The sequence below is a fragment of the Pithys albifrons genome, chromosome 3, assembly GCF_047495875.1.
Source record: "Pithys albifrons albifrons isolate INPA30051 chromosome 3, PitAlb_v1, whole genome shotgun sequence".
NCBI lineage: Eukaryota > Metazoa > Chordata > Aves > Passeriformes > Thamnophilidae > Pithys > Pithys albifrons.
This window is the reverse complement of record NC_092460.1, coordinates 32,946,876-32,971,353: the sequence shown is the minus strand read 5'-3', so window position 1 is coordinate 32,971,353 and position 24,478 is coordinate 32,946,876. Positions and strand designations below refer to the sequence as shown.

The window sequence follows — 24,478 nt, the reverse complement described above, 5'->3', positions numbered from 1 at the left end:
CCATCATGTGTAACACCCTTGGGTCAGCTGGGGTCAGCTGTCCCACCTGTGTCCCCTTGCAGCTTCTTGTGCACCCCCATCCCACTCACCCATGGGGTGGTGTGAGGCAGAAAAGGCCCTGACTCTGTGCTGACACTCCTCAGCAGTAACCAAAACATCCCTGCACTACCAAGTTTTCAGCACAAATCCAAAACATAACCCCCATACCAACTACTGTAAAGAAAATTACTTCAATCCCAGCCAAAACCAGCACACTCATCCAACAGATCTTAGGTCAAGAGAACCACTAAGTCCTGTGATTTACCAGTTCTATTCTGACTGGAGATCAAAATACATCAACAAGCAAATGAAGGACAGTTAACTCCTTTTTCTCCTCTACTAGAAGTACACCAGTCCCTACAGGTTGGTTACCTAAATGACTCACCAATAGTGTCAGAATCTTGGATTTTAGACCAATAATGTGCCATCTTACAAAACAGTGCCCTCTCAAGAAGTTCTTCGGTGATCACACAAAAACCTCTTTTCCTTTTAATCTGGGGTGTGTAAGTCTTTCCATTTCCTATACATTATAATACCTTCTTCAGTAAGTGAATGAAGATCCAAGTGCTTTGGTGTGCTCCCTGTAGGTTCTGTTTCTGTCGTTCTGTTGCCATCTGCTGGGAGAACCCACAGCATCTAATTTCAGGGAATTCAGAAATCCCCAAGTCTGGTTACTCAGTACCCACGTAACACTGGTATGTTGATAAAATACTGGCTTTCAGGTATTATCCCTGAAATAGAGGAAGGTGGTCTGTATTTTAAAAATTACTTTCAAATAAAGAAAAATTAAGTATATGTTGGGATACAGTTGCAAAATAATTATCACCTTTTTGGTAAAAATTGGCATATACAAAATTTATCTATGTATGTTAAAAATTATAGAATTAAATCTGTACTTGCAGTGTCTTCTTCCCTAATTCAGCAAGTTCAGAACTATAGTTCCAATATAACTATATATCCATCTAATAAAGATGAATACCAGGTATTTTATTCTTAGTAGCATCATCACTGTCTAGAACTACCTGGAGGGAAGTTCTAGCCAGGTGGGGGTTGGTCTCTTCTCCCAGGCACTCAGCAATAGGACAAGGGGACACGGGCTCAAGCTCTGCCAGGGGAAATTGAAGTTGGAGATCAGAAAAAATTCTTTCCAGAGAGAGTAATCAGGCATTGGAATGGGCTGCCCAGAGAGGTGGTGGATTCACCATCCCTGGAGGTTTTTCAACTGAGATTGGCCGTGGCACTGAGTGCCATGGTCTGGTAAAGGGACTGGAGCTGGACCAAGGGTTGGACTTGATGATCTCGGAGGTCTCTTCCAACCCAATTGATTCTATGATTCTATGATTGATTTTGGCCATCCCAAAATGCAGACTTGTACCCTGCCAACATCATCAGTTTATTAGGTCTCATCAGATTTACACTGAACAATTCCTCTGTTCAGTTCAAATATGGCTGTACAATGATGGCATATAGTGAAACATTTCTGGAAGTTATTTGAAAACTTTTATACACTGTGTAGTGCAATAATATACTTCGTATCAATACAGTAAACACAGAACTTTTCATATGCTTAATCACAGCACAAACAAGAAACCACAAAGAGGTAAATCAGTAGTCACTTTATTATGAAAACTAGATATTGCAGTTTATTAATTGCAAAAAATCCCTGATAGCTTATTTTTGCCTTCTCGCTCTCTCATGATGAATTAAATACAATACAAATGCTAAATAAGCAGTACTCAAAAACAGTGAATGTTACCAATCTACACTTAAAGTTGAATGTTCAAGTCCTGGTAAATGAGTGGCTATGACATTTAACAGCATTCTAAACATTACATATGGCCTGCTGAAACCACTGGTCCCAACCTCCAAATTGTTGCTAGAAGACTAGAGCACAAAGTCCTCATTACCTACACAGTCTGTTTGGTTGAGAATTTGGCCTGAAGTGAGGTTTGCTGTTTCATTAACTGGCTTACAAAGGACTTAACATGAGGCCTTGCAAAGCAGGGGGCAAGTAGACACATCCTGGTCATTTCTTGAGAGAGGTCAACTCCAGACAGAGCTTCTGGGTTTTATTCTGTTTTCCCATCAACTGTTGGTTGCAGAGTTTTAACTACACTTATAATTGGATTACAGGAACCATTTATCAGTATCAAAGGCAGTTCTTCCCTACGTGTGCAAACTGTGTAAGAAACAACTTTTTCATAAGGTGAAGCATTATGTGCTACTTATCCTGGTGCAGAGTCCGGTCAGAGACAAAAATTCTGCAAGAGACAAGGCAATGGTTTGGGTTTTACTCTTGAGACAACAGGGCAAGGTCATTACTTTATTCATGAATGACCTGCCCCAGTTTGTCTGACAGGAATGCTGAGTGTTTCTCTTATTGGAATAGTTTGAGATGAAACAGACAACTATTTTTAGCAGTGAAGATGAGACTGTTTTCAAACTGTCCCAGTAGACAGCAAAACAGTGGGTCACACACAGCTTGAAGATGCCAACAGGCCATCTGTGTGAAGAAAACAGGAACAGCCACCCCCCTGGAGCATGGTTATTGCTAGAGACAAAGGGCACTACTGTGGGAAGACACCACACTGGGATCTACAATGGCTGGAAGCAATTATTTTATTAGGTCAGTGCTCCCTCCTTAGAATTCACCGTTTGTCAATCCATGATGGATGGACAGAGGAGAAATTAAGGTTCTACCCCAAACCTCCAATTTCTGCCTCAAGTGGTCAGAAATAAACTTGGTCTGGTGATAGATCTGCAGATAGACTAATTTTCTTGTCACTGATCTGGGGAAGTTCTTGGGATCTCAGACAAATATCTTTTTCTATAAAAATAAACTTTTGTTCTGAATGACAGAGCATTGTTAAAGGGCTCCCATCTAACCCAGGACTTTGGATACTGGGGGGCAATTCTAGACATACAGAGACTTTTTGAATCTACATAAACAAAGCCAGAGATAGAGAAAGCATAAAACAATGCAACAACTTCAGTTGTTTGACTAGAAAATAACACAGAATCTAGTTTAAAAAAAATAAATCTATTTCCTTACCACCACCACGTGCTTCTAAGAATGACTATGCATCAGGCAAGCATGAAGTGCTGTACTTTCCATTTAAGAAAGTAGATACAGCACAACAGTCTTTGTGGCCCACCACCATGGCTTTCTGGCTTAAATATAACTAAAATCCAGTGTGCCTCTGTAAAGAGGCATCAGTCACAACAGAAAACATGGCCTTCAAAATGCAAAAGGCTTCACCTTCTCCAGTGTTTTTCTTTCACATGCTTGTCCTAAATCCCATGTTGCAGGATCTGGGCTTTTCAGATGTCTTCAGGCAAAACAGAGTATTCCCCTAATCACTGGCTCTCCATTGCCTTCTACAGTTACACCTCCAGGAACACTATTCCACTTGTTCAGGGAACTGCTCAGCATTTGCAAGGATGAAACTTTCTTCCATAGCTCATAAGTGGCTACACAAATCTCACTCAAGAGCTACACACAGTGCAAAGTGTTTGAAAAGGAAAATTCTTATTCAGTTGTAGATAATGGAAGGAGTGGCTTTATCCCAGTGTTGGACGGGGCCAAGCAAAATGGCAGGAATACTTGTTGTGATTTCAAATTCCCTGTCTGAAGAAATTAAGGTATCACCATGCAGGAGTGCACAGTGGGTCTTCTCAGATTTCAGTGGTCCTTGAAGAGCCTGGTAACATCCTCAAGACAAGCTGACATTTTTAGTGATGGAAGACACTTAGTCTCGAATTGGAGGCCTGTGGATGGGAGAAAGTACAGCTGCCCAAGCCTGTCGGAAGAGCTGGACCAGTTTATAAATGAATGGCAGTGCTGTGGGAGAAGCTGGAAAGCAGAACAAAAAGCAAAAGAGCCTTTCATTATAAAAGGTAAAACTAAGATACACTAAACATACTAAGAACATGTCCCAACTAGAATTAATCAACACCTAGTTCTCTTACTTCCTTTGGTTCAGGCTGAGTCTAGGATAGCTCTACCTGCCTCTCACAATCTGTACCCTCTCTGCTGGAAAGAGCTGAGGATGGAATAACTCTTTTCAGAAAACTGGGGTTTGTAGAGCTTCATCTTTCTACACAGATTGCACCTGGAAACACTAGAAACAAGCCCAACACTAAATTCCTAGTCACCCAGTTTTTGTGTCTCCCTAAGATGAGACATTTACACAGACCAAATTTATTAAAAGCAGCTAATTTCTTCTTCATAACCATAATGGAATTTCAAACATTGGAAATCTTAATCCTGTACCTGGGTCTAATCTCACCACCACCAGGTACAGCAGAAAAGCAGCCAAGAGCATCTTCTTGTAAGGAAGTAAACAGAAGTGACTTGACATGGACCTCAGTGCTCTACGTAGCAATGTCAACATGGTCAAGAGCTTTTGGGATAGAGCTCCTATAAAAGAAGAACAGAAAGGCTGTTAGGGCAAAGTAAAGTTTAAAAAGTAATCATATAAAGAAATTAAGATACTAGAATTCTGATTGCATGAGAGCTGGGTTGGGTTGTTTTAGCGGGTTTTTTTATAATAGGGCACAGAGACACAGTACTATTTTGCAATACAATCCATTATACCTTTTTTTTAGGGATCTACTTCAGAATAATATGACCACAGGAGTGCCAGCCTCTCTGCTGAGAGATAACATCAAGTGATTTACAGTTCTGGAGAAGTAGTACTTTAAATGCCAGACTCAGCTGTAAATGGAAATGAAGGAGAGAGTACACAAAGCCAACAAAATGTATCCCTAAAGGACTGCTAGGTAGTTTCCATTTTCCTTTTTACCTTAAAAAAAACAAAAAAACCCTCCACTTTTATTCTGAAGTGCTTTTGAACCTGGACAATAATTTTGGCCTGTATCAAAAATAGCGTGGCCAGCAGGACCAAGGCAGTGATCCTTCCCCTGTACTCTGCATTGGTGAGGCCACACCTTGAGTGTTGTGTTCAGTCCTGGGCCCCTCAGTTCAGGAAAGAGATTGAGGGGCTGGAGCAGGTCCAGAGAAGAGCTACAAGGCTGGTGAATGGACTGGAGCACAAGTCCTGTGGGGAGAGGCTGAGGGAGCTGGGGGTGTTTAGCCTGGAGAAGAGGAGGCTCAGAGGTGACCTCATCACTGTCTAGAACTACCTGGAGGGAAGATCTGGCCAGGTGGGGGTTGGTCTCTTCTCCCAGGCACTCAGCAATAGGACAAGGGGGCACGGGCTTAAGCTCTGCCAGGGGAAATTGAAGTTGGATATCAGAAAAAAATTCTTTAGAGAGAGAGTAATCAGGCATTGGAATGGGCTGCCCAGAGAGGTGGTGGATTCACCATCCCTGGAGATTTTTAAACGCAGATTGGCCATGGCACTGAGTGCCATGATCTGGTAAATGGACTGGAGTTGGACCAAGGGTTGGACTCGATGATCTCGGAGGTCTTTTCCAATCCAATCGATTCTATGATTCTATGATTCTTAACACCTGATGTCGGCAGAGACTGAATACATTTTGCAACTGTCAGCAAAGAGATCACCAAGTTTTTTATTTCCTGCTGTGATACACAACAGGGCTTCCTCATGGCTGGTTTGTCATGACAATATTCTTAACACACAGTTAATGCTTGCTGCCCTTTGCTAGTAAGGGACCAACTTGAAATAAAACTATAAAAAAGGAGCACAAACAACAGAGGGAAAGACTACCCAAAACAGTTTCTGTCGCTGCGTCTTGCTGCTCTTCAGTGACCGAGTGCATCTCTTCCTGCTGAGTCCACTGGCACCGGCTTTTGCCAATGGTGCCAAGGAGTGCCAGCTGCTGCTCGCTGTCGAGCACATCACAGCCACGGACGAGCTCTTCCGCGCCCTCAAACCGGCCAAGCGGCACCAGCACATGCACCACATGGAGCTCCAGCAGGGAACTGTACTCGGGCAGGCTCCTGTTGGTTTGGTCCCTCAGCCAGCTGCTGCCAACCTCCAGCATCACCTGGGGCTCTCTCACTTTGCTGTACAACAGGATGCTGAAATGCGAGGGAGAAATATTAGAAAATGCTGCTTCTCTGTAAAAGCTGAGATGGCTGACAGTTACTACCCACAAGCAGCTGTCATGAAGGTTTGAATCAGGGTCTGCGCTCAAAGCACAGAGAGATTTCTGCTACACACAACAGTTGACAACACAGGCACTGATGTCACTCTCTCAGCATCGCCCCTTTTGTACTCTATCACCATGAAGCACCCTTGCAGGCACACTCCAACACACACAGGACAAGAACAGGCCTGTCTCAGATCTCACTTTTGTCCTCACTTACACCATGCAAAGTGAGAATATGATGTAATACTCAAGCCTGGCCTGCTGTTAAACCTAAGGCAAGCCCTGTGTATATCTGACAGCAACAGACAGAAGCTCACCACAGCTCCAGAACTTTTGGAGGCAGATGTTCAGGGACATGGTAGTACTGTAGGACCCAAGACAAAACTTCTCTCCACCGGTTCATCTCAGCCAGCGCCTGAATCCCCACAACACAAAGCGAGCATTTCACTTCTGCAGAACTGGTAATGAAGAGACATCTAAATGAGCGCTTCTTACAACCACATTTCCCCTCACATCCCTTCCAGTCAGCTGCAGGGACTCCACACTTCTCTGGTAGCTGCTCCCCCTTCTTTCCCCTGATAAAAAGGCAAATTCGACATCCAGGAAGATGCACTGAGCCTGTATCTCTGTGAGGACGAAGGGGAGGCTCCTGGGCCCACCTCCCTTCCCTCAAACACGCACAGATCCCTTCATATGAAACGTGAATACCGACAGGCCCTTACCAAATAGCAGCCAAAGCCAGGCCGGGCTTTAAATGATTAGTAACTTGCTTTTTAGCGGCAAACCCATCCTTCCTGAATTTAGAAAACTAAGAAAAAAGCTATGCAGAACCACAGCAAGGACCACCGGTGGCATGCCATTCATACATATAATATTTATATTCGAACCTAAGAGGCTCCTGATCCCCTCCAACAAAACAATGTTAAAATTTATTTTAAAAAAACCATGAGGGTTCGAAGCCCCCCGGTCGCCACCCGGTACCCACAGTCGCACCTCTCGGGGCCGGGCCCGGCTCCCAGGCTGTCGCATCCCGCCTCACACCTCTCCACGGCGGCGGCGAAGTCCCGGTGCAGCACCAGCAGGTCCGTCGCCTCCTCCAGCAGCGCGGCCGCCTGTGCCGGCGCGGGGCTCCAGGCGGGCGGCTCGCCCCGCATCGCTGCGGGGACACTGCTGGCGCCACCGCGCTCCCCGCACGGCTCCGGCTCCGGCTCCGGCTCCAGCGCCAACACCGCCCCCGCCGGGGCACAGCACGGCACGGCTCGGCTCGCCTCAGCTCGGCTTGGCTCGGGCAGGCGCCGGAAAAACGAGACACAGCCCCGGCCCCGCCGCTTCCCGGCAGCGGAAGGGCCGCCCCGACGGGCATCCTCTCCCGGCCCCGCGGGCCGGCGGGACGTGTAGTCACTGCGGGGGGACCGGCGGCTGCGGGGATGGGTGCGGGCCTGGGGTGTGTCTCCTGCGGGGAAAGGCTGGGGGGAGATGGGCCTGACAGCCTCGAGAAAAGACGACTGAGAGGGAACCTCATTAGTGTGTATGAGTATCAAAAGGTGGGATGCCAAGAAGATGGAGCCGAGCTCTGTTCGGTGGTGTCCCAAGCAATGGGACACGAGGTGACGGGCAGAAAGTGATGCACAGGAAGTTCCACCTTAACAGGAGGAAGAACTTGTGTACTGTGTGGTGACCTCGCACTGGAACAGACTGCTCAGAGAGGGTGTGGAGTCTCCTCACTGCAGATGTTCAAGAACGGTTCGGACACACTCCTGTGCCGTGTGCTCAGGGATGGCCCTGCTTGAGCAGGGAGTTGGGACCAGATGACCCACTGTGGTCCCTTCCAGCCCATCCCATCCTGTGGTTCTGTCCCTCCGCGGGGATTAGGGGTGGAAAGCGGGCTCTCGGGAAGTGTTCCCAGATGCTACGGCCGCAGCCGGACCGCGACCGTGCCGGCACCGGGGTCGGTGCCTGTCCCCTCCAAAACGCCTTTCCTCCAGTTTCTCCCTCGTGTGGCGGCCAGGGGAAAAGGCCGAGCCGGCTGTTCCCGCCGCCGCCCTCCCCGCGGCCGCCGGGCGTCAGCCCAGCCCCGAGTGTGTCCCAGCCGCACTCCCTGCGCCTTTCCTCCCCCTCTGGAACCGGGAGAAGGGATTCGGCGCAGTGATAAAGGGAAGGCGCTCCCCACAGCTCCAGCGCCACCGCTTGGGCCAGTGATGGATGCGCTCCGCTCCTGGCCGCCTCCTCCTCCGAGGACTTCTCGGGCCCCTCCTGTCCGCCGTTTTAAGCACATTACGCTGTTGGTGGAGTTGGGACATAATGACAGTGTCTCCATCAGTACCCGGCAGGCAGCGGTTCACATTCTTCTTCAATTGTTATTTAAAAACAACAGGGTGTCTTGGTTACAAGGTAATTGTGGCACTCAGTGTAAAACGTTCTTCAAAAATGAATCTCTGCAGCAGAGACAGGATTGATTTATTTTGAAATCCCGTCCCTCTACTATCATTATTTAACTGCAAAATCTCAAACAAACTAGTGCAAAACATATTGAAGAGTGAAACACATCTTTTAAAGGAGAGTTTCTGTGCCATTTTCAGTGTTGGAAGGAGGGAAGAAAGTGTGGACAGTACAAATAAAAATTTGATGTTAACTCTTTTTCTAAGCAGCTATTTCCACGAGGCAGGACCATGTGCCTGTCCCTCCCAAGGGCAGGTAGCAGCAGGAGCACTCTGCAGTCACAGCTTTTGCACAGTGGTGCATCTGAAGGGTTGGCACACTGCCATTAATTGTGGAAGAGGTTCCTGAAGGATTCAGGCTGGTTGGGATGAAACCACAGCACAGAAACATTGCAAAAGGAAGGGTCCAGCAGCTAAACAAAGGCAGAGGTAAAGGCCTTTCAGACTTCTGTTCCTATTGCTTGGCGTTTGCAATTTGGAAAACAACGTTCCTTTTTGGGAACTACAAGTCCCAAAGTGCACTGTGGGAAGAATGTGCCAGTGCCCAGCACAAATTCCCAAATATGGATAAGGAATCAATTTTGAAGAAGACTCACACTGGCTGGATACTCCTCACGGAGACTCAGAAAAGCAGTCAGACAGCATAAAAACAAGGTAAGTTTGCGATATGCAAAGCTACTGTTCAAGAGTTTCTTTCCTGGGGAGCAGCCAAGACTGTTCTGTCCCTTAGAAGGGCAGCATTGGTGATGTTGGAATTGGGTGCTGCGGTCAGGGAGGTGACTTCTGGAACGGGACTGTTGTTTCAGGTGGGAGAGTGAGCAGCAAGAGCAGCTGTGCTGCGGAGTGAGTCAGATGCTGTTTCCCTGCAGATGATTCTCATTAATAAAGACCTATGGAAAGACAGTGAGTTGCAACACTGATGCAGTTATTTTAGAGGCCGGGAAGGGTCAGGGAGAGGTGGGAGTTGCTCTGAGCAGCAGCTCTGTATGAGTTGCAGTGTGTGGTTGTTTAAGAAGCCAAGGTGGACAAGCAGCCTTGTAATAACAATAATTATGCGTTAAATTAATTTCTCTGTAAGGCATGGTAGAATGTTTTTGTACTTCACTCCTCTTCCTAGAGGGGACAGTGTAGTGCTGTGAAGGTCTTGCAGCTCTGACCTGCAAATAACAGTAACTCAGTAGCAGGATTGTTTCACTTCGGGCCAGGAACAATTACCTATTTTACTGGCAATTTGTTAACAAGCAAAATGAAATCGTTCTGAAATATAATCATCTTAGTGGAGATGAGAGATGCTCGAGCTCCATTCTCAGGCACACGTGAAGCCTTGAAGGTTGACCTGGTCACAGGCAGCATCAGCTCCTGCTTCTGTCTCTCTCCCTGGCAGTCAGGTTTGTTCCTTGTGCAGCTCATATGCACTGTGTGGACACCCTTCTGCTGGGTGACGTCAGGCACAGCTGGTCAGCCGGATCCGTCATCCCAGCACCCTTCTCCTACTATGTAGGGTCATGGAGCAGCAGAGTCGGCACAGCAGAGTGCTGCAAATGTAGGAGGTGCAGTCCAGCCCTGGAGAGGAGCCTGACACTGTTTGGGCTGCTGAACCAGACTGTCACATGGATACTCATCACCAAATAAGAATGATGCTGTTTTTCCATCTCTCCTTAAATGTGAACAGCTTAAACTGTTTTTAAAGCTGAAAGAGTCTCTCTTGTGCCTGAATCAGCTTACACAGCAGGGCAATCTCTACTACTGCACAAACACCAGAGGAAAGCAGAGTGTTTGCCTGTGTTCCCAGATAACAATTTCTAGCAACCAGAAAAGCTAAAGTCGAGCAAACTTGCTGTCAGTGACATAGTATGAGGGAGTATCAATGTGGGTTTCATGTCCTGGATGGGATGTTGATGCCCAGCTCATTGCCTTTCATCTGAAATCAGAGGGTTTTTTTCCTGTGATCATCCAGACTTTGTGTAGAAAAAGTGAGTTTCAGAGGGGCCTTGTTTGTGTCTGCATCATCTGTGGATTTAGTGGTTCCCCTCCTCCCTCCTCTGCCAGGCAGTTCGAGGAGAGTTTAGAGTTACAAGCACCTGTAACGAGGCCTCTTGAGGTAAATCGCCTCAACTATTAATCCAGCTCTGACCGGCACACGGTCACAGGGCCAGAGGGCTGGCAATCAGTCTTTTTCTGTGGTCTCTTCTGTGTCAGTAGGCTGTTAATAGGAGATTAGCAGCATTAGGGAGACTTTGAGCTGGAAATGGTGAGGTCCTATGATTTGATTTGAAGAGAAAGAAACCTTCCTACACCCATATAAAAACAAAACAGAAGAGCTGGGAATTATAAAAGGCAGTATAATCACAACTGAGGAAATTATACTTCCTAAATAAGATGTGGAGCTCTGTAGTACTCTATAGCTTATCAGCAACACTTTAATGCAGCAATGAGGTCCATGGGGACCTCAGGTCCCAGCGTGCAGCACTCTGTCTTTATCCCCATGTGCTTTTGTTTGGGTCTGGCGAGACCAAGACGTGCTGGAATCTGTAATTTGCTTGTAATTTCCATCAGCAGTAAATCCCTATTAAATATTAAGCTAGCTGGCTGCAGATCCCTTCTATTAGCCCAGATTCGGGGCTTCCCTAGCTCCTGGCAGGTGGTCTTCAGAGCCCTGGGTTGAGTGAAGGTGAACACTTTCAGGCTGTGCATTAAACAGATGGTGATGCTCAGCTTTCTTACCTCACTGAGCACGGTGGCACAGCATCAAACCTATTTTTTTGTTTCAAAAATAGAACCAGTAAGAGGTTACTCATCTGATTTTGAGCCCACCTGCTGATGTTCCTCGTTACTGTATTTAAAAACAGTGGACTCTTATTTTGGCTATATGCAAACCCATATAATCAGCAGGTGAGGACAGAGCCAGGCAGAAAAGGCAGCTACAGGGGTAGTCACAGCCACAGTCCAGCTGGGGGGATATCACATAATGTACAAGTATGAGCGAATCTCTGTTTTAACCTTCATCACAGATTCACAAACACTGCATAAGGTGTAAACACTGGAAACTGGGAAACTGGAAACACAGGGCTGTGTTCACAACTTGTAGAAACTTGAGTTTTACTCAGATAATGACAAAATCTTTCCCAAACAAAAGGCAATTTTAAGTTGATTAAGTCTCTTTCTTTGCTCCATAATCAAACAAAATGCCAACCTTGGCAAGGCAGCTGTCAAAGAATAGCAGCAGTTACTTTTGATTTCATTGTTACTGTTATAATAGTCATAATTAGTGCTGGGTGGGGCATTTCATAGCTGTAAGGTGACCAATTTGGTTAAAGGCCTAAGGCATCTTCTTTTCTGCAGCTAGTTATTATCTATGAGAAAATACTAAAAGCCTGTCATCACTGTAGGTCAATTATATTCTGTTTTCCTTGCACAGCATCTCTTTGCTCGCTGCTTTAATCACAACCCCTCTAATAGTTAATACCTCTTCTCAGGGCCAAACCTGCCAAATCAACTGTCACCCATTAATGTCCACCTTTCTTCTTTTTAAAAAGCAAATCCTGTGCTCTCGTGGTTGGGAGGAGGCCTTGACAGTGTGAATCCTGTGGAAGTATTTGTACCGTAGGGAAAGGAGGCAATTTGAGAAAATGTTTCTTCTTGTTTTTCACCTAAATTCCAATATCTCAGGACTCCTTTTCCTAGTGTCTGTCATTCATATGACTCTCATTTTGAACACATGTTTATTGTGGTCTGTGTTAATTATCTCTACAAACAGGCGACGTGTCTTCCACATCTTGAACTGGAAATCGTGGAATGTGTTACAGAAGTCAACTAATTCATTTGCATCTCGAGCTGCTGGTCCTGGCACTTATCTGGCCAGGTCTTGTGATGCTCACAGAAGTTGTGATGAGGGGTTTAGTTTTAGGAAAGCCAGCAATGCCACGGAGTTGTGTGGGAGTGCCTGAGCCTCAGGAGAACATCCACTGGGGTGGGGTTGTTTGCTGATTTGACCTTTGTGTCTTATCTTTCATGGTGAGTGTCCTCCACATGCCCCTCTGGCAGGTGGACTGTGGTGGGCAGGACTCCACCACTTGCTGTTTTGCTCGTGAACTTGATACGGTAATTAACAGCCTTTGCATTTTTTTTTAATTAATTTGCATGTGAACTTTTTTATGTAGTCAATGAATGTGCAGCACCTTTCTTTTGGGAGGATTTCTCCTCTCCCTTTGAAGATCTGTGTGCTATTTTAGGGTCTTATTGGTTTGAGAGGTTTGCTTACAGTATGTGTAAGATTAATATGTCGAGCAGTGTATGAGGCCCTCATTTCCCTGACAAGATGATGTTCTTTTTCGCTCTGTACCTCCCATACTTGCTGCTCCTTCTCATCTTTCTTGGCAATGCCAGATGCAGACAAAGGTAGGATTAGGTGTCTAATTAGTTTATATAGCCTTAGACATACGTGTTTACTTCTTGGCCCTGGGGGAAGGGCAGGCTGGGAGGAATCTAACCCTTGCCTCTCAGTGAGGTTTTCAGCTTTGAGAGCAGCCTGAGCCCAGGCAGACTCAACAAACAGGCCAAAATTTTGTAGACACATTTTTGTTCCAGATGCCTGTTCATGGAGGAAGTTGAAAACCCAGTCTGTATTACCAAATCTGAAATAATTTCTCATGTAGAACTAGATCCAAAAAGTTTATTTCCAAAAAATGACTCAGTGTAGACAGCCTGAAAGAACTTGCTTGAAACATCACAGAAAAGCTAATAAGCTGTAATTAATATATTTTGGAACTCTACCATAGATCAGGGAAGTTGTATTTAAAGTATTTTTGGTTTATCAAGGTGAACTGTAGGTTCTCCTGTCTCTCCCTGCCATTCCCCTTCAGTCAGGGAATTCAGGATTGCATTCACATGATAACTTACTCTCACCCTGGATCAACACTGGCTCCTCTGGAGAGCAGGAACACCATGGCTGGTGTTAGTGCTTGGCAGCTCCTGCACTGCAAAAACCACCACTGAGAAGGAATCAGGTTCAGGGTCCATCCCCACAGTCCAGTCAGCAGCAGCAGGACACAGGATTCAAACACCCACCCTGGAGATGGAGAGAGATGAAAGTTTGCACAGCTGTGATGTCGCTCAGAGCAGGCCTGGGTGCCCAGAATGGGGCTTAAATGGAGCCTCCCTCCCCAGGATCACTGAGCAGGAGGTGCAGGATGAGAGTTCCCAGTGAGGCTGGTCAGCTATTTAAGGCCACTGGAGAGGGGAGCCTGGCAATGACTTCTTAAGCTGCTCTAGGTGTTTCTAAGATGATTAGGAACTATGTAATGTAGTCATTTACTAATTAATAGATTTGCACAAGGGTCTTGATTTAGCTAAAAAGTAAGTTTCCTGAATAGGTACATTTCAGGCATTAAAATTATCCCAAGTAATCTTGGATGTAAAGTTCATTGAAATTTCTTCTATATTTTTTTCTCTCTGAACATCAGCTTCTCTTTTCACAAAGCAGAGGAGATAATGTAATTGTCTTTCCTACCTGGCATGAGACTTATTAGTTTTGTAATTTCAGTTGTTTTATGGGGTGTTCTGATGTATCTGAATGAAAAGAAACGGATGAGTGTAAAGCAACAGAACAAGAGTGCACTGCAGTCGTTTGCACTAGCAAAATAAAACTACTCAGGAACAAAGTAATGGAAATGAGATTCATGTATGAACTTTGACCAGACCTTCAAGGATAGAAAATGGAGTGGGTTCTGTCAGAGACTGGGAACTTAAATTTTTGCACTCAGGGAGAGACAGCAACTGCCCTTATGTTTCTCATGAGGTGTATTTGTGAGTAAGCCCTACAAGAGTGGTAGATAGGGGAAGATGAGAGGTTGGCTGGAATACAACCAAGTCATGAGGGTGGAGGTCACTGTAAACACAGCAAGGTTAAGTGAAATAAGGGCAGGAGCAGGTCATGGTGAATTTGAAAGGGAGAGTGGATGCACAGAGTGATGACAGCTCTGGAGATTGGAAACAGAACCTTAAATAGTTCCTATTTGTATTCAAGAACATTTCTCCATGCCAGGCCTCTGCATCCCTCTTTCTGTGTCAAATTAAGCAGCAGTTAACATTCCCAATGCATTGGAGCTGCTGGAACAATATGTCTCTTCTGAGCTCCCCTTGCAGGACTGTCTCGTTCCAATAGGTGTGTTCACAGGAAGAAATTAAATACTAGGAATATAGTTGGGTAATTTTGGGAGATAGAATCACTGCAAACTAAATCCTCAAAGGAGCTGACTCTAAATAGTCTTAGCAGGGAAGCATGCTCTGTAAATGATTACCAAAAGTTAGGCTGAAAGCATTAAAACAGTTTGTATAATAAGCATGTAGTTTCTGTCTTGATCTTCCAAGCCACTGTGGTTTATTTTCCTAAGCTTGCTGTGATCAAAGCTGGTTCTCTGGTCTTGCTATTCATGTGACAGTTGAAGATTCAGACTGATCAGAAATAGGACAATCACGGGACTAAATCTCTAGAGCTGCTTGAATCATAGGGTTAAAAGAGGACTGTGAAGTACTTAATAGGCTGCCTACACATTGCTCAGCAAGTCAGAGGTTAACAAAGGACCTTATTATTTTGAAAGATAATTGAGGCTGAAAACAAGTCAGCCATCCAACCAACTAAGCCGTGGAGATCATCAGTTCTTGTGAACAATAGCTGATGATGTTCGGGATTCAGTGACTTAAGTGGTTAATCCTATACAGAAAGCTGCATCCATAATGGACTTTAAATAGGGGGAATCCACCCAATTTGACCCCTAGAGAATTGCTTCCTGCTGTTATGGATATGTCTATAATTCTCATGGTAGCCATCAGCAGATAAAATCTCACAGAGGCAAAAAGCCTCTCCCTATTAAATGATACATTGATCTCCCTCAAACACAGGAGTCTGAGGTAATGAGTCACTGAAACCAATCCCCCTGCGCTCGCAGAATGACTGAACCCAAAGACACGGAAGACTCATTTATTGTTTTTTCTTGAAACGGTGGGAAAAAAAAGTCAATATATATTGTCAAAATATAGTCAAACTATGTATTATTTACTCCTTCTTCCTTCTGCCCAGTCTTCTCCACCAGGCTGTTCCTTACACTCTGTTTTGGTCAGTGAGGCAGCAGCTCACCAACCTTTTGCTGCAGTTTGTTCCAAATTTGTCATTTGCTGTTTGCATCCATCAGAGAGAACCATCAGTCAGGACACTTTGGGTGTACATTCTCCAGCACGAGTACCAATGGGTGGCAGACAAACTTCAGCAACAACTTCTGTTCATCCTCACCTATTTCTGTCGCTTTTGCGAATTTAGCAAAAAAAGGTGTTCACTGTCCTGGTTTTTGGCTTTTTTGTGGGTTTTGTTTGGTTTTTTGTTTAGTTTTTGGGAGAGCTTTGGGTTGTTTTTTTTTTAGCTCAAAGGTTTTTAAGTCTATCATGTTATAAAATTGGCCTGACTTGTGATTTTCTGCATTCAGGGCTGTTGGTACTGCTTACCCTGGGACATGCACATACTCATAGTAGCACACAGACTTTAACCCCTTCATTCCCACTCTCCACACTGCCTGTATGACATCTCCATGCCTGTAAGTGCACGCAGGTCTCAGGGCAAGCTTGCTGCCTTTTTGGTGCTTCAGTTAGCTCTGCTGGGATTTAGAGATGCCAGCAACAAGGGAGTTACACAATATTAAGTGGTTCTGATTTGTTTTCTTTATGTTTCTTTTCTGCAGTGTCCATTTGTTTACTCTTGCTTTTCTTCCTCCATTTTGTTCTCTGACTCTTTTCTCCTCTAGTGCTGACTTACTGCAAATTCCATAATTTGCAGCACTGGGGACTGTGCCTGGCAGTTGTGCCGGGCAAACCCCTGAACATCACTGTGGGACTTGACTTACCTGGAGAACTTGCAACAGGTGCTTTACATGGCCTGGTACTGGCAACCAGTGCTGTCAAGCAGTCCTCATTCAGAGTTAATAAGGACCAAAATAAGAGAATAGAAGAAAGTAGGGCTTCACAGTCCTCCCAAACCCATGCCCATAGCTGCATACATTGTGGGGATACAGAAGGGAAAGGGATTATGAGGACAGGATAATTAGGGTGCTTTTCTCTTCTTTCCCCTCTCTGCATGGACCTTTCTGCTTGGGCAAGTCAGAAAGGAACAGTATAGAGACTTTATTTCTGGACTTGTCCATTCCTACTTCAGTGTCTTTGAGTGTGAGAGAGCCTTTTGTTTCAGAGACTCTATAAGGAGTTAAAGTAAACTGGAACACGAGAGAAGGATCATGAGATTCACCAGCTGAGCCTGTCCCATTGGCACTCACAGCTGGGGCTGCTGAGTTCAGTGACTCTAAGAAATGGGCTGTCATTACCTCTTGAAGAGCCAATGCACTAAGAGAAAATTATTCTACTCTGTTTTCAGCAGTATCAACAAAATTGTTTACCAAGTTCCAAACGGTTATATTTTTGGCATCCCTGTGGCCTGTTTTGGTCTGTTGAATGTTACTTATGAGTAAGGAGGAAAGAACTTGACTCGATGCTCAATTATAAAGCAGAATTTGTATGGCTGACAGTTAAAGAAAACCAAATCAAATGCAGTGTTTTGTAAATTATCCTCACAGGATCTGCAGACAATAACTGCAGAGCCCACTGGTTTCAACTGCATGGAAATGTCCTGCTTTTTAAAGTCATGTCTCTGGTCTCTCAAAGCATCACAACTTGAGACACCCAGATTCACCATTTGTACACCAGGTGTAACTGGCCTGCTCAGAGTCACACAGGACTGTGGAGGAGCTGGGACATGGGTGGGATCTCTGTCACAGCCTTTTTGCTTGGAGGCCACACTTACCAGGACTCTGCTGTAGTCTGTGCTCAGCCACTGCAGCATCAGGAGAGCCCTGGTTAGGCTTCCTGAAGGAAGAACGGAATTGTGGATATTTCCAGGACTTAGTTGGAAAACTGGCCTCCTGCAGGAAGGAGCTGTACCCACTCTTGGTTTCTGCTGTCACGCTGAGCAAGGGGAGCCTCTGTCCTCACCACTGTGCAGACACAGCAGGGTTGAGGTGCTGCAGGGCCAGAGCCTGGACCTGGCGTGGAGGTAAAAATGCTGTTAAGTGGATAGCAAGGTGTAAGGTCTTCTCTGTGGACTCAGGTTCCATGAAAAACACAGGTGACAATGCCAGAAGGGGAACAAGTTCTCAAACCAGCCATGGGATGATGGTGGTGCTGAGTGCATAACTTGGGCTAGAAATAATAGCCATGGTAGCTCTGGCCACTGCCTGTGAAAGTGAACATGAAAGGGAATGGGGAGAGCCCAGAGGGCAACAACAGGGACATAAATAGTAGCCTAATAAACAATTCATGCCAAGGATTTATACAGTGCTTTACTTATTCAAAGTGCTGTGAAAACATTAGCTGATAAACTGTAATTAGTCATTCAGGTAATTAAATAGAAGTGGAATGAAAATGGTTAGAGGAAGTTTGGAGGATGAAGGCTTCCTGAAAGCATTAAATGATTTTGCTGTCTTTGATGGAAGGAAGAATTTCTTCCTTTAGGGTTTAAATGTGCTCACGGTGTGGGTGTTATTACAGTTTTAATAACCACCTGTTTAATTCTGTGGGATGGGAGGTTACTTGCCATATAGACAAGAGTTTCTTGTTTGGTTGAGTAACTCTGGCAGTTTTATGGGCCTGAAAAAAGGAGAAACATCCCCAGCTCGGTGTTTCAGGGTGTGAATGATGACGAGCTTCAGGGGGAAATCTTGATCCTTTGTCTTCTGGCTGGTAGGATGGGCTGGGAGATTGGGTACTATTACAGCATGACCTATTGCTTTAACTTAAGCAGGAGGTAAAGATGAAGATGTGCTGTCATTTGATGTAAAGGAGTCTGAATGAGTGTGACAAAAACCACTGAGCATGTTGCAAGTGATAGCTACTTTTTTTAATGGATTAATTCATTCCCCTACAGTAACAAGAAGGGATTCTTTGGCAGAGAATCGGTGCAGCTTGATTCCTGCCTGTGGCATATTTAGGTTTGTGTTATCACCCACTGCCCACACTTGTGTAGCATAAACTCCTGAGGGAACTTGTGAAGAGCTGTGTTTTCAGTCAGCTGGCCTGAATCACTGCTTTGCCCAAGAACCCCTTAAGCTGCTGGAAACAGACCTGTTTCATGCCAGGCCAGTATAGCCACAGACCAAGCATGTAGGTCTGATTTTCTAAATGCAAAGACTGATTTATTGCACTGTTTAAGTTGGGTTTTCAATTCACCTGCAACCTGAGAACTCAGTATCTTAGGGCAGGTACAATACAAGCAGTTGGTGCTGCAGATAAAGCCACCAACTTTCAAGAAAGAGGTGATTCTATGGGTGCTAATTGCTCTGATACCTTTGCTACCCTCCTTCAAAAAGACGACAAAAGTCTGTTTCCTTCTGACCTGGGATACCGTCACTGTAAGCAATGAATGCTATCAGAACTCTCCTCTTTTCTCTCCCTTTTCCTCTGTCTGGTTCCCCTGGGGACAGAAGATCCTGGCAGCCAGACCTACCCCAGGCTTTTGCCTTTTGTTTTCCTGTACTTTTCTCCTGGCACAATTCAGAAGTTTTCAGTGTTGTGCTTCCACAATCACATGCTGAAATATTTGCACAGCTGTCTGATGACAGAAAAGGAGAGAAAGAGAAAATCCACTCTTCTGTTATTTGAAAAGTCAAAACAAACCCCCAGCCAACCAAACAGTTTAACATGAATTAATCATGTAAATTCTTCAGTTTCCTCTGCTCTTGTATAACAGAATCCTCGTTCACTTTGCGTGGTTACCCCCTGCCCTTCTTCTTCTTCTTGTACACATAAACCCATGTTTTTATGCTTCTCTTGAAACGCCTCTGGGTTCAAACGCCCCTGGGACTCTGGTGCCCACCTGTGTGCACTCCCTTCAGCCTGTTCTCAGTGTACAGAAATAGGACCAACTCCTACAGGCTACAATCAGGCTTTCTTCAGGCAAATCTCTGACTGAAGGCAGTGAAAGTTTTGGCAGAAGGACCACAAAACTAATTACATTCCTCCCCCAAGTGTATATATACATATATATATATAATATATATATTGGATGGAGATGAGAGATGAGAAAATACTGCCTAGAAAAAAAGTCCATTAATAAATGAGAAGTAGATGTGGAGAACAGTTGATTGAATTATTTATAATGCTGTTATAAAATTGCTGAGTTGCTGAGCTTTCCAGAAACCCATCAATAACATGCATGACCATAACAGCAGTTAATAGGAGTACAGACAAACAGGAGCAAAGATTTCCATGAAGATCAGGTGTGGAAATATTGTGAAAAAATAGCCTTGAAAACTGGTTGTTTGTTAATTTTACCAGCAGTACACCAGAGAATTTCAAGCAAAAACCCATCAAATGTGGGCCCATATTTTAAAAATAGAAAGACAGCACAGACACTTCCTAACAAGCCTAACTATAGATCAGAATGAAGATGAATTAAAGGTATGTTTTAAAAAATGTGGATAGTGATTCTAAGAGCAAAATGAACCTCACTGTTTGAAAGAACCAATTTTATAATTTTTTTTTAAATCAGAATTATCTAATTAGTGAGTGATGATTCTAGAGCAGGTATACTGCACTAATTCCTTTGGTGCAATGAGTGGGAGATTCACCTTTTCAAATCTTCAGCAGATAAGGAAAAGTGGACAGGCCAACAAGCTCTTTTTCATCTTTGACATCTATAATTCACACGCATGGACTGCACTCCCACTACCAACAGCCTGCTCCCTTGCTCCCTTCCTACACACATAAACACACACTCCCTGCCTTTATCCTGCCCTCAGACCACACACATCTCTGTCCAGTTCTGCCCTTCACATCTGCCAGCCTCTTCCCTGGAAGTGGGAACACCTCCTCTGAACTAAGGCCTCAGTCAGAGGTGTTTTTCACTGTGGTCCTCCAAGTTTCGGTTGGTTTTTGTTGTTTTTTTAAGGGTTTCTTGCTGTCCTCAGTTGTGAGCTCCAGATAAAGCTTTCCTTTCTGTGAGGGAGCTTCAGAACCAGGAATGTGGTCTGGGCATTTATGGACAAAGGAATATTCAATTTTTCTGCTCCTGTTGTCTCCTAACCATTAGGAAGAATGACTGTGGTGTGTCTTTAGCATTTGAGCCCAGTCTATGAAGTCTGTGTCCCGTGGGCACACATTTAGGATAGCCCTCCTTTTGTTTGTAGCTGGGACTGCAGTGTCCAGGCACAGGGATGTAATCTCTCTGTACTGGTCTGGATCCAGCAGATGGAATGTCATTTCCAGCCTGTTGGCATCTGAAATGTCCTGTTTGTGAAATTAGCCTGATGAGGCGACTGATGAGAAATTGGTGCTTATTAGCTGCTGTCAGTTTAATACCCTCTTCCATAAGTGATGGCACAGCAGCCCTCGTGATCCCATTAAATAGCTCTGGCTGCAGGAAGAGAGAGCTGCAAATGGAAAAGGCTTCTCGGTGCTGCAGGCCAAGCCCAGCCATCTCCTCTCCCCTTCTTTCCTCTGCTGCTTTCATACCCCCTGCTCACCCAGCACTGCTCCTTCTCGGGATTGTCCTCTTCAGGGGACAGCTTCATTCTGAATGGCTTCATGCTGTCACACCCAGAGGCATCAAGTCTTTTGCACCAAGCCAAGCATAAAAATATCTGAGGGAAGGGGTGGGGGAGGGAGTGTCAGCAAAACAGACATATTCAATTATATGTTCCAACGAATATTCTCCCTATGTAAGACTAAGCGTGCAGTTCACTTTCTGATCTTACTGCATTCTCATTTAAGATTATTGAAGAAGCAGCCATAAAATGCCTGTGATAATTCAGATTTTTATAACATGCCTTCATATAGTTTAGCAGCCTCACATCTGTGTGGAACCGGATGCCCGTAACTCTGGGTGTACTCGTAACTAATTTTGAACAAGCCACTGCACTAAGCAACCCTGCAAGGAGGGAGGGTGTGGGTGGGTGTGTCTGTGTGTCTGTGGTGCTGTGAAATGCAGCATCTTCAATGTGAAGGCTCCAGACTTCCTGAGGCTGGGCCTGCATAGGCTTTTCTATTTTGCAGAGATATTTTGCACTGCCAAGCCTAGTGGCATTGTCATGGCCATCACTGTATTTGGTGATGTTCTCCGTGTCCCATGTTTCAGAATCCTGTAAATGAAGGAGAGATTGAAGTTTTTTTCTAAACCAAATTAAATTCTAATCCTCGTAGTGTGTTGCAGAAAAGGTAGAAAACTCAGTCATGAAGGCAAAGACAAGTAAAATATTAGAATAATTATTGCCTTTAAAGCTTGAGATTCTTTTTAACCACTCAGTTTTTTTAGTCTCATCCGAGTGTTTTTAACTCTTCTGGCTGATACTGCTGTTCTGCACTAGTCTCATCCCTTCTGATTCAGATTATATGGGGCAAAAAGGTACTTAACCCCTTGTCATGATGTTTGGATTTTGGCATCTAGAGGCCTGTCCCTACCTAACAAGCTGGGATAAGCCACTGTCACAGAGCTCAAACTGAGTTGAAAGCGAGAACAGGAAAGTGACTTAAGAAAACAGTTGTGTGGGTTTTACTTGTGTGCTTGTTTTTGTCCACACCACCTACATGCACACAGAGCTATGTTTGTTTCTGGTGTCCTGAGAGAGGAAATTCATTACCTTAAAAGAAGCACTTGGCTTTAAGAGAGAATAATAAGGAAAGCAACAAAGAACCATTAGCAACATTTTATAAAGAAGATGAGATAAATAGTCTGTCTCATAAACAAGTGGTATTATTTAACTATCCAAGGAGTTGCCTTCCAAAACAAGGCTGAATTGTTCATTGTCCAGCAAAATAACGCCTGCTTCTGCAGTCCTGCCTGCTTCTCTGACTGCAGCCCGGAGTCTGTAGGTCTCTGCTGCTGTGGACTGTCCAGCCTACCATTACTGATAAATTTTACATCAATGTTATAAGAAAAAAAGTAGAAAACAGCAATATTAAGGCTCAGAAAGGATAATGCCAAGACTTTTCAGTTGAGGGGACAGGAACAAAGGAATTCTGCTGGCCCTGAGCTTCCCCTTAGCTGTAATAGGGCCTCACAGACACACTTGTGCTTGGTTGTGTTGGCAGAGAAATACTTGGCAGAAAAATACCCTATTGCCATCTCAACTGCTCATTCACCTGCTCACAGAGACAAGATTATATTGCTCTGTCCTAACACCTCTTCAAACACTGCCGAGCGTGTGCTCATGTTCAGATGTTCAGCAGAACAAAGTTTCTTTTCTCCTGTTTTCACAAGACATGGTATTTCCCAGAGGAAGCCAGTGGCTGGTTGCACCAGCTTTCCTATACCATACAAACAAGATTTAAAGATGCTGTAGAGCTCCATTAGTGTAGTAACCAAGGTGGGCCGGGAGGGCTGGGGAGTCTGTATGTGGAGTGTAAGGAAAATACCTTCTGTATAAAACAGCCTTTGAAAAAATGGGTGGATTACCCAGGTCAGAGGAATCCTCAAAGGAGGAGGCAATACACACATTCGGTGCTCCCATTGCCACTCCTTAGCAAGCCACAGGGGACCACTGCTCCGTTACTGTGGCAACAGTGACGAATTGGCAGCCAGACCCATCATCACACAGCCTCGCCGAGACCCTGCGAGATGCTCTGGGAAAGACTTACAGAAGGGGATTGCTTCTGAGATCCCATTTCTTTTAAATTTTGGCTTTACCTTGCAAGCCTGGAGACAGAGAAGATTGTTAGTACGAGCTGTCCAGCGAGAGCCCCGCGTGGGGGCAGGGCACGAGGAGTGGCGAGGGGGCTCCAGCTTAGATGGCAGCCCTTGCAGGGGCGAGCGAACTGTGAGCACCTGTCGGGGAGGAGTTGACTCATGGGGGAAGAAGGTCACTTACGCAGCCTGGCTCTGTGAGTACTGACCCAGCTGGCCTCTCGTACCTTCTGCTGGAAATGTTATTTGTTGTTTGCTATTGACTTAAATTCTGGGGCTTCTTGTGTCTAAGGAGAGGAATTTTCCTTTTGTGCTGGCTCTAGCCTTCATGCAAAACCCATGAACGCACTACTGGCTTTTTGTCCTAGGCACGAATTCCTGCAGGAGCTGCAGCCTCACCCGTCAGCAGCAGGATTCTCACAGCAAGCTCGATGAGATCTGCAGCTTGCAGTGAGCACTGCACAATCTGTACCTTAATACCAGGTTTTGTGTTCCAGCCAGCTTATACAGTACTATATCAGCTTTTCATTTAATTCACCATTCCAGCCTTTGTAATACAAGCTAACTTATTTGGTTTTGTTGAGATTAAGAATTTAAGCAGTAAGTAAATCAAATGCTTGAACAGGTGCAGAAAGAGCATTTGCCCTGTGTAGGATAGAGTTACAAGCAATTTCATTACAGTGAGACAAACAGATGCACCAGATAAACTGCTGATAAAAACATTTATTATACTGGCATAGATCCACCACGCTCCACTTTAGCACATGGATGTCACAGTCAAGCATACAGACAGTAGCCATTGGTGAGATCAATCTAGCATGGCTAACAATAGGCATCTATAAATGTTATCATGTTACAGAGCAGTACGATCATCAGTTTTTAATTCTGTCCTGAAAAATATTAATGAAACATAGAGATCTGTGAAAAGAACACACTGCTTTGTAAAAAGAATAATGCAGTGCAAAAAAAAAAAAAATAAGGAATTATAGGGAAAAAGAAATCAAACGTATCTTGTACACCATAAATCTGAAATCTTGATCAACCTGCAGCCTGCTAACAAGGAGATTTTTTTTTTCTCCAGATGAATTTGGTGCTTGTTCTGTTCCTTGGCCAGACAGCAGCACTGGGGCATCTCTGGCTGTAATCTCATTAGGACTATTAGGCTGTGCTTGTGCCTGTGCTCTGTTGCTGGCATGGGTTTAGGCAGACA

General features: G+C 44.8%; 2 protein-coding genes across 3 annotated transcripts in view; one reads left to right on the top strand and one right to left on the bottom strand.

The window, feature by feature from the left end:
• Positions 1–1,573: 1,573 nt before the first annotated feature.
• Positions 1,574–7,360, bottom strand: PEX26 (peroxisomal biogenesis factor 26). Its single transcript, XM_071551274.1, has 5 exons — positions 7,111–7,360; positions 6,435–6,575; positions 5,733–6,046; positions 4,313–4,459; positions 1,574–3,892 (listed from the first exon to the last, which is right to left on the bottom strand). The coding sequence occupies exons 1-5, from the start codon at positions 7,269–7,271 to the stop codon at positions 3,789–3,791; spliced, it is 867 nt and encodes a 288-aa protein (XP_071407375.1). The 5' UTR covers positions 7,272–7,360; the 3' UTR covers positions 1,574–3,788.
• Positions 7,361–23,181: 15,821 nt separating this feature from the next.
• MICAL3 (microtubule associated monooxygenase, calponin and LIM domain containing 3) overlaps positions 23,182–24,478 on the top strand; it is a 167,793-nt gene continuing 166,496 nt past the window's right edge. For both annotated transcript variants that reach the window (XM_071551272.1, XM_071551273.1), the window contains exon 1: positions 23,182–23,465. The gene's annotated coding sequence lies outside the window, so the exon portion shown is untranslated. The remainder of the gene's footprint in view (positions 23,466–24,478) is intronic.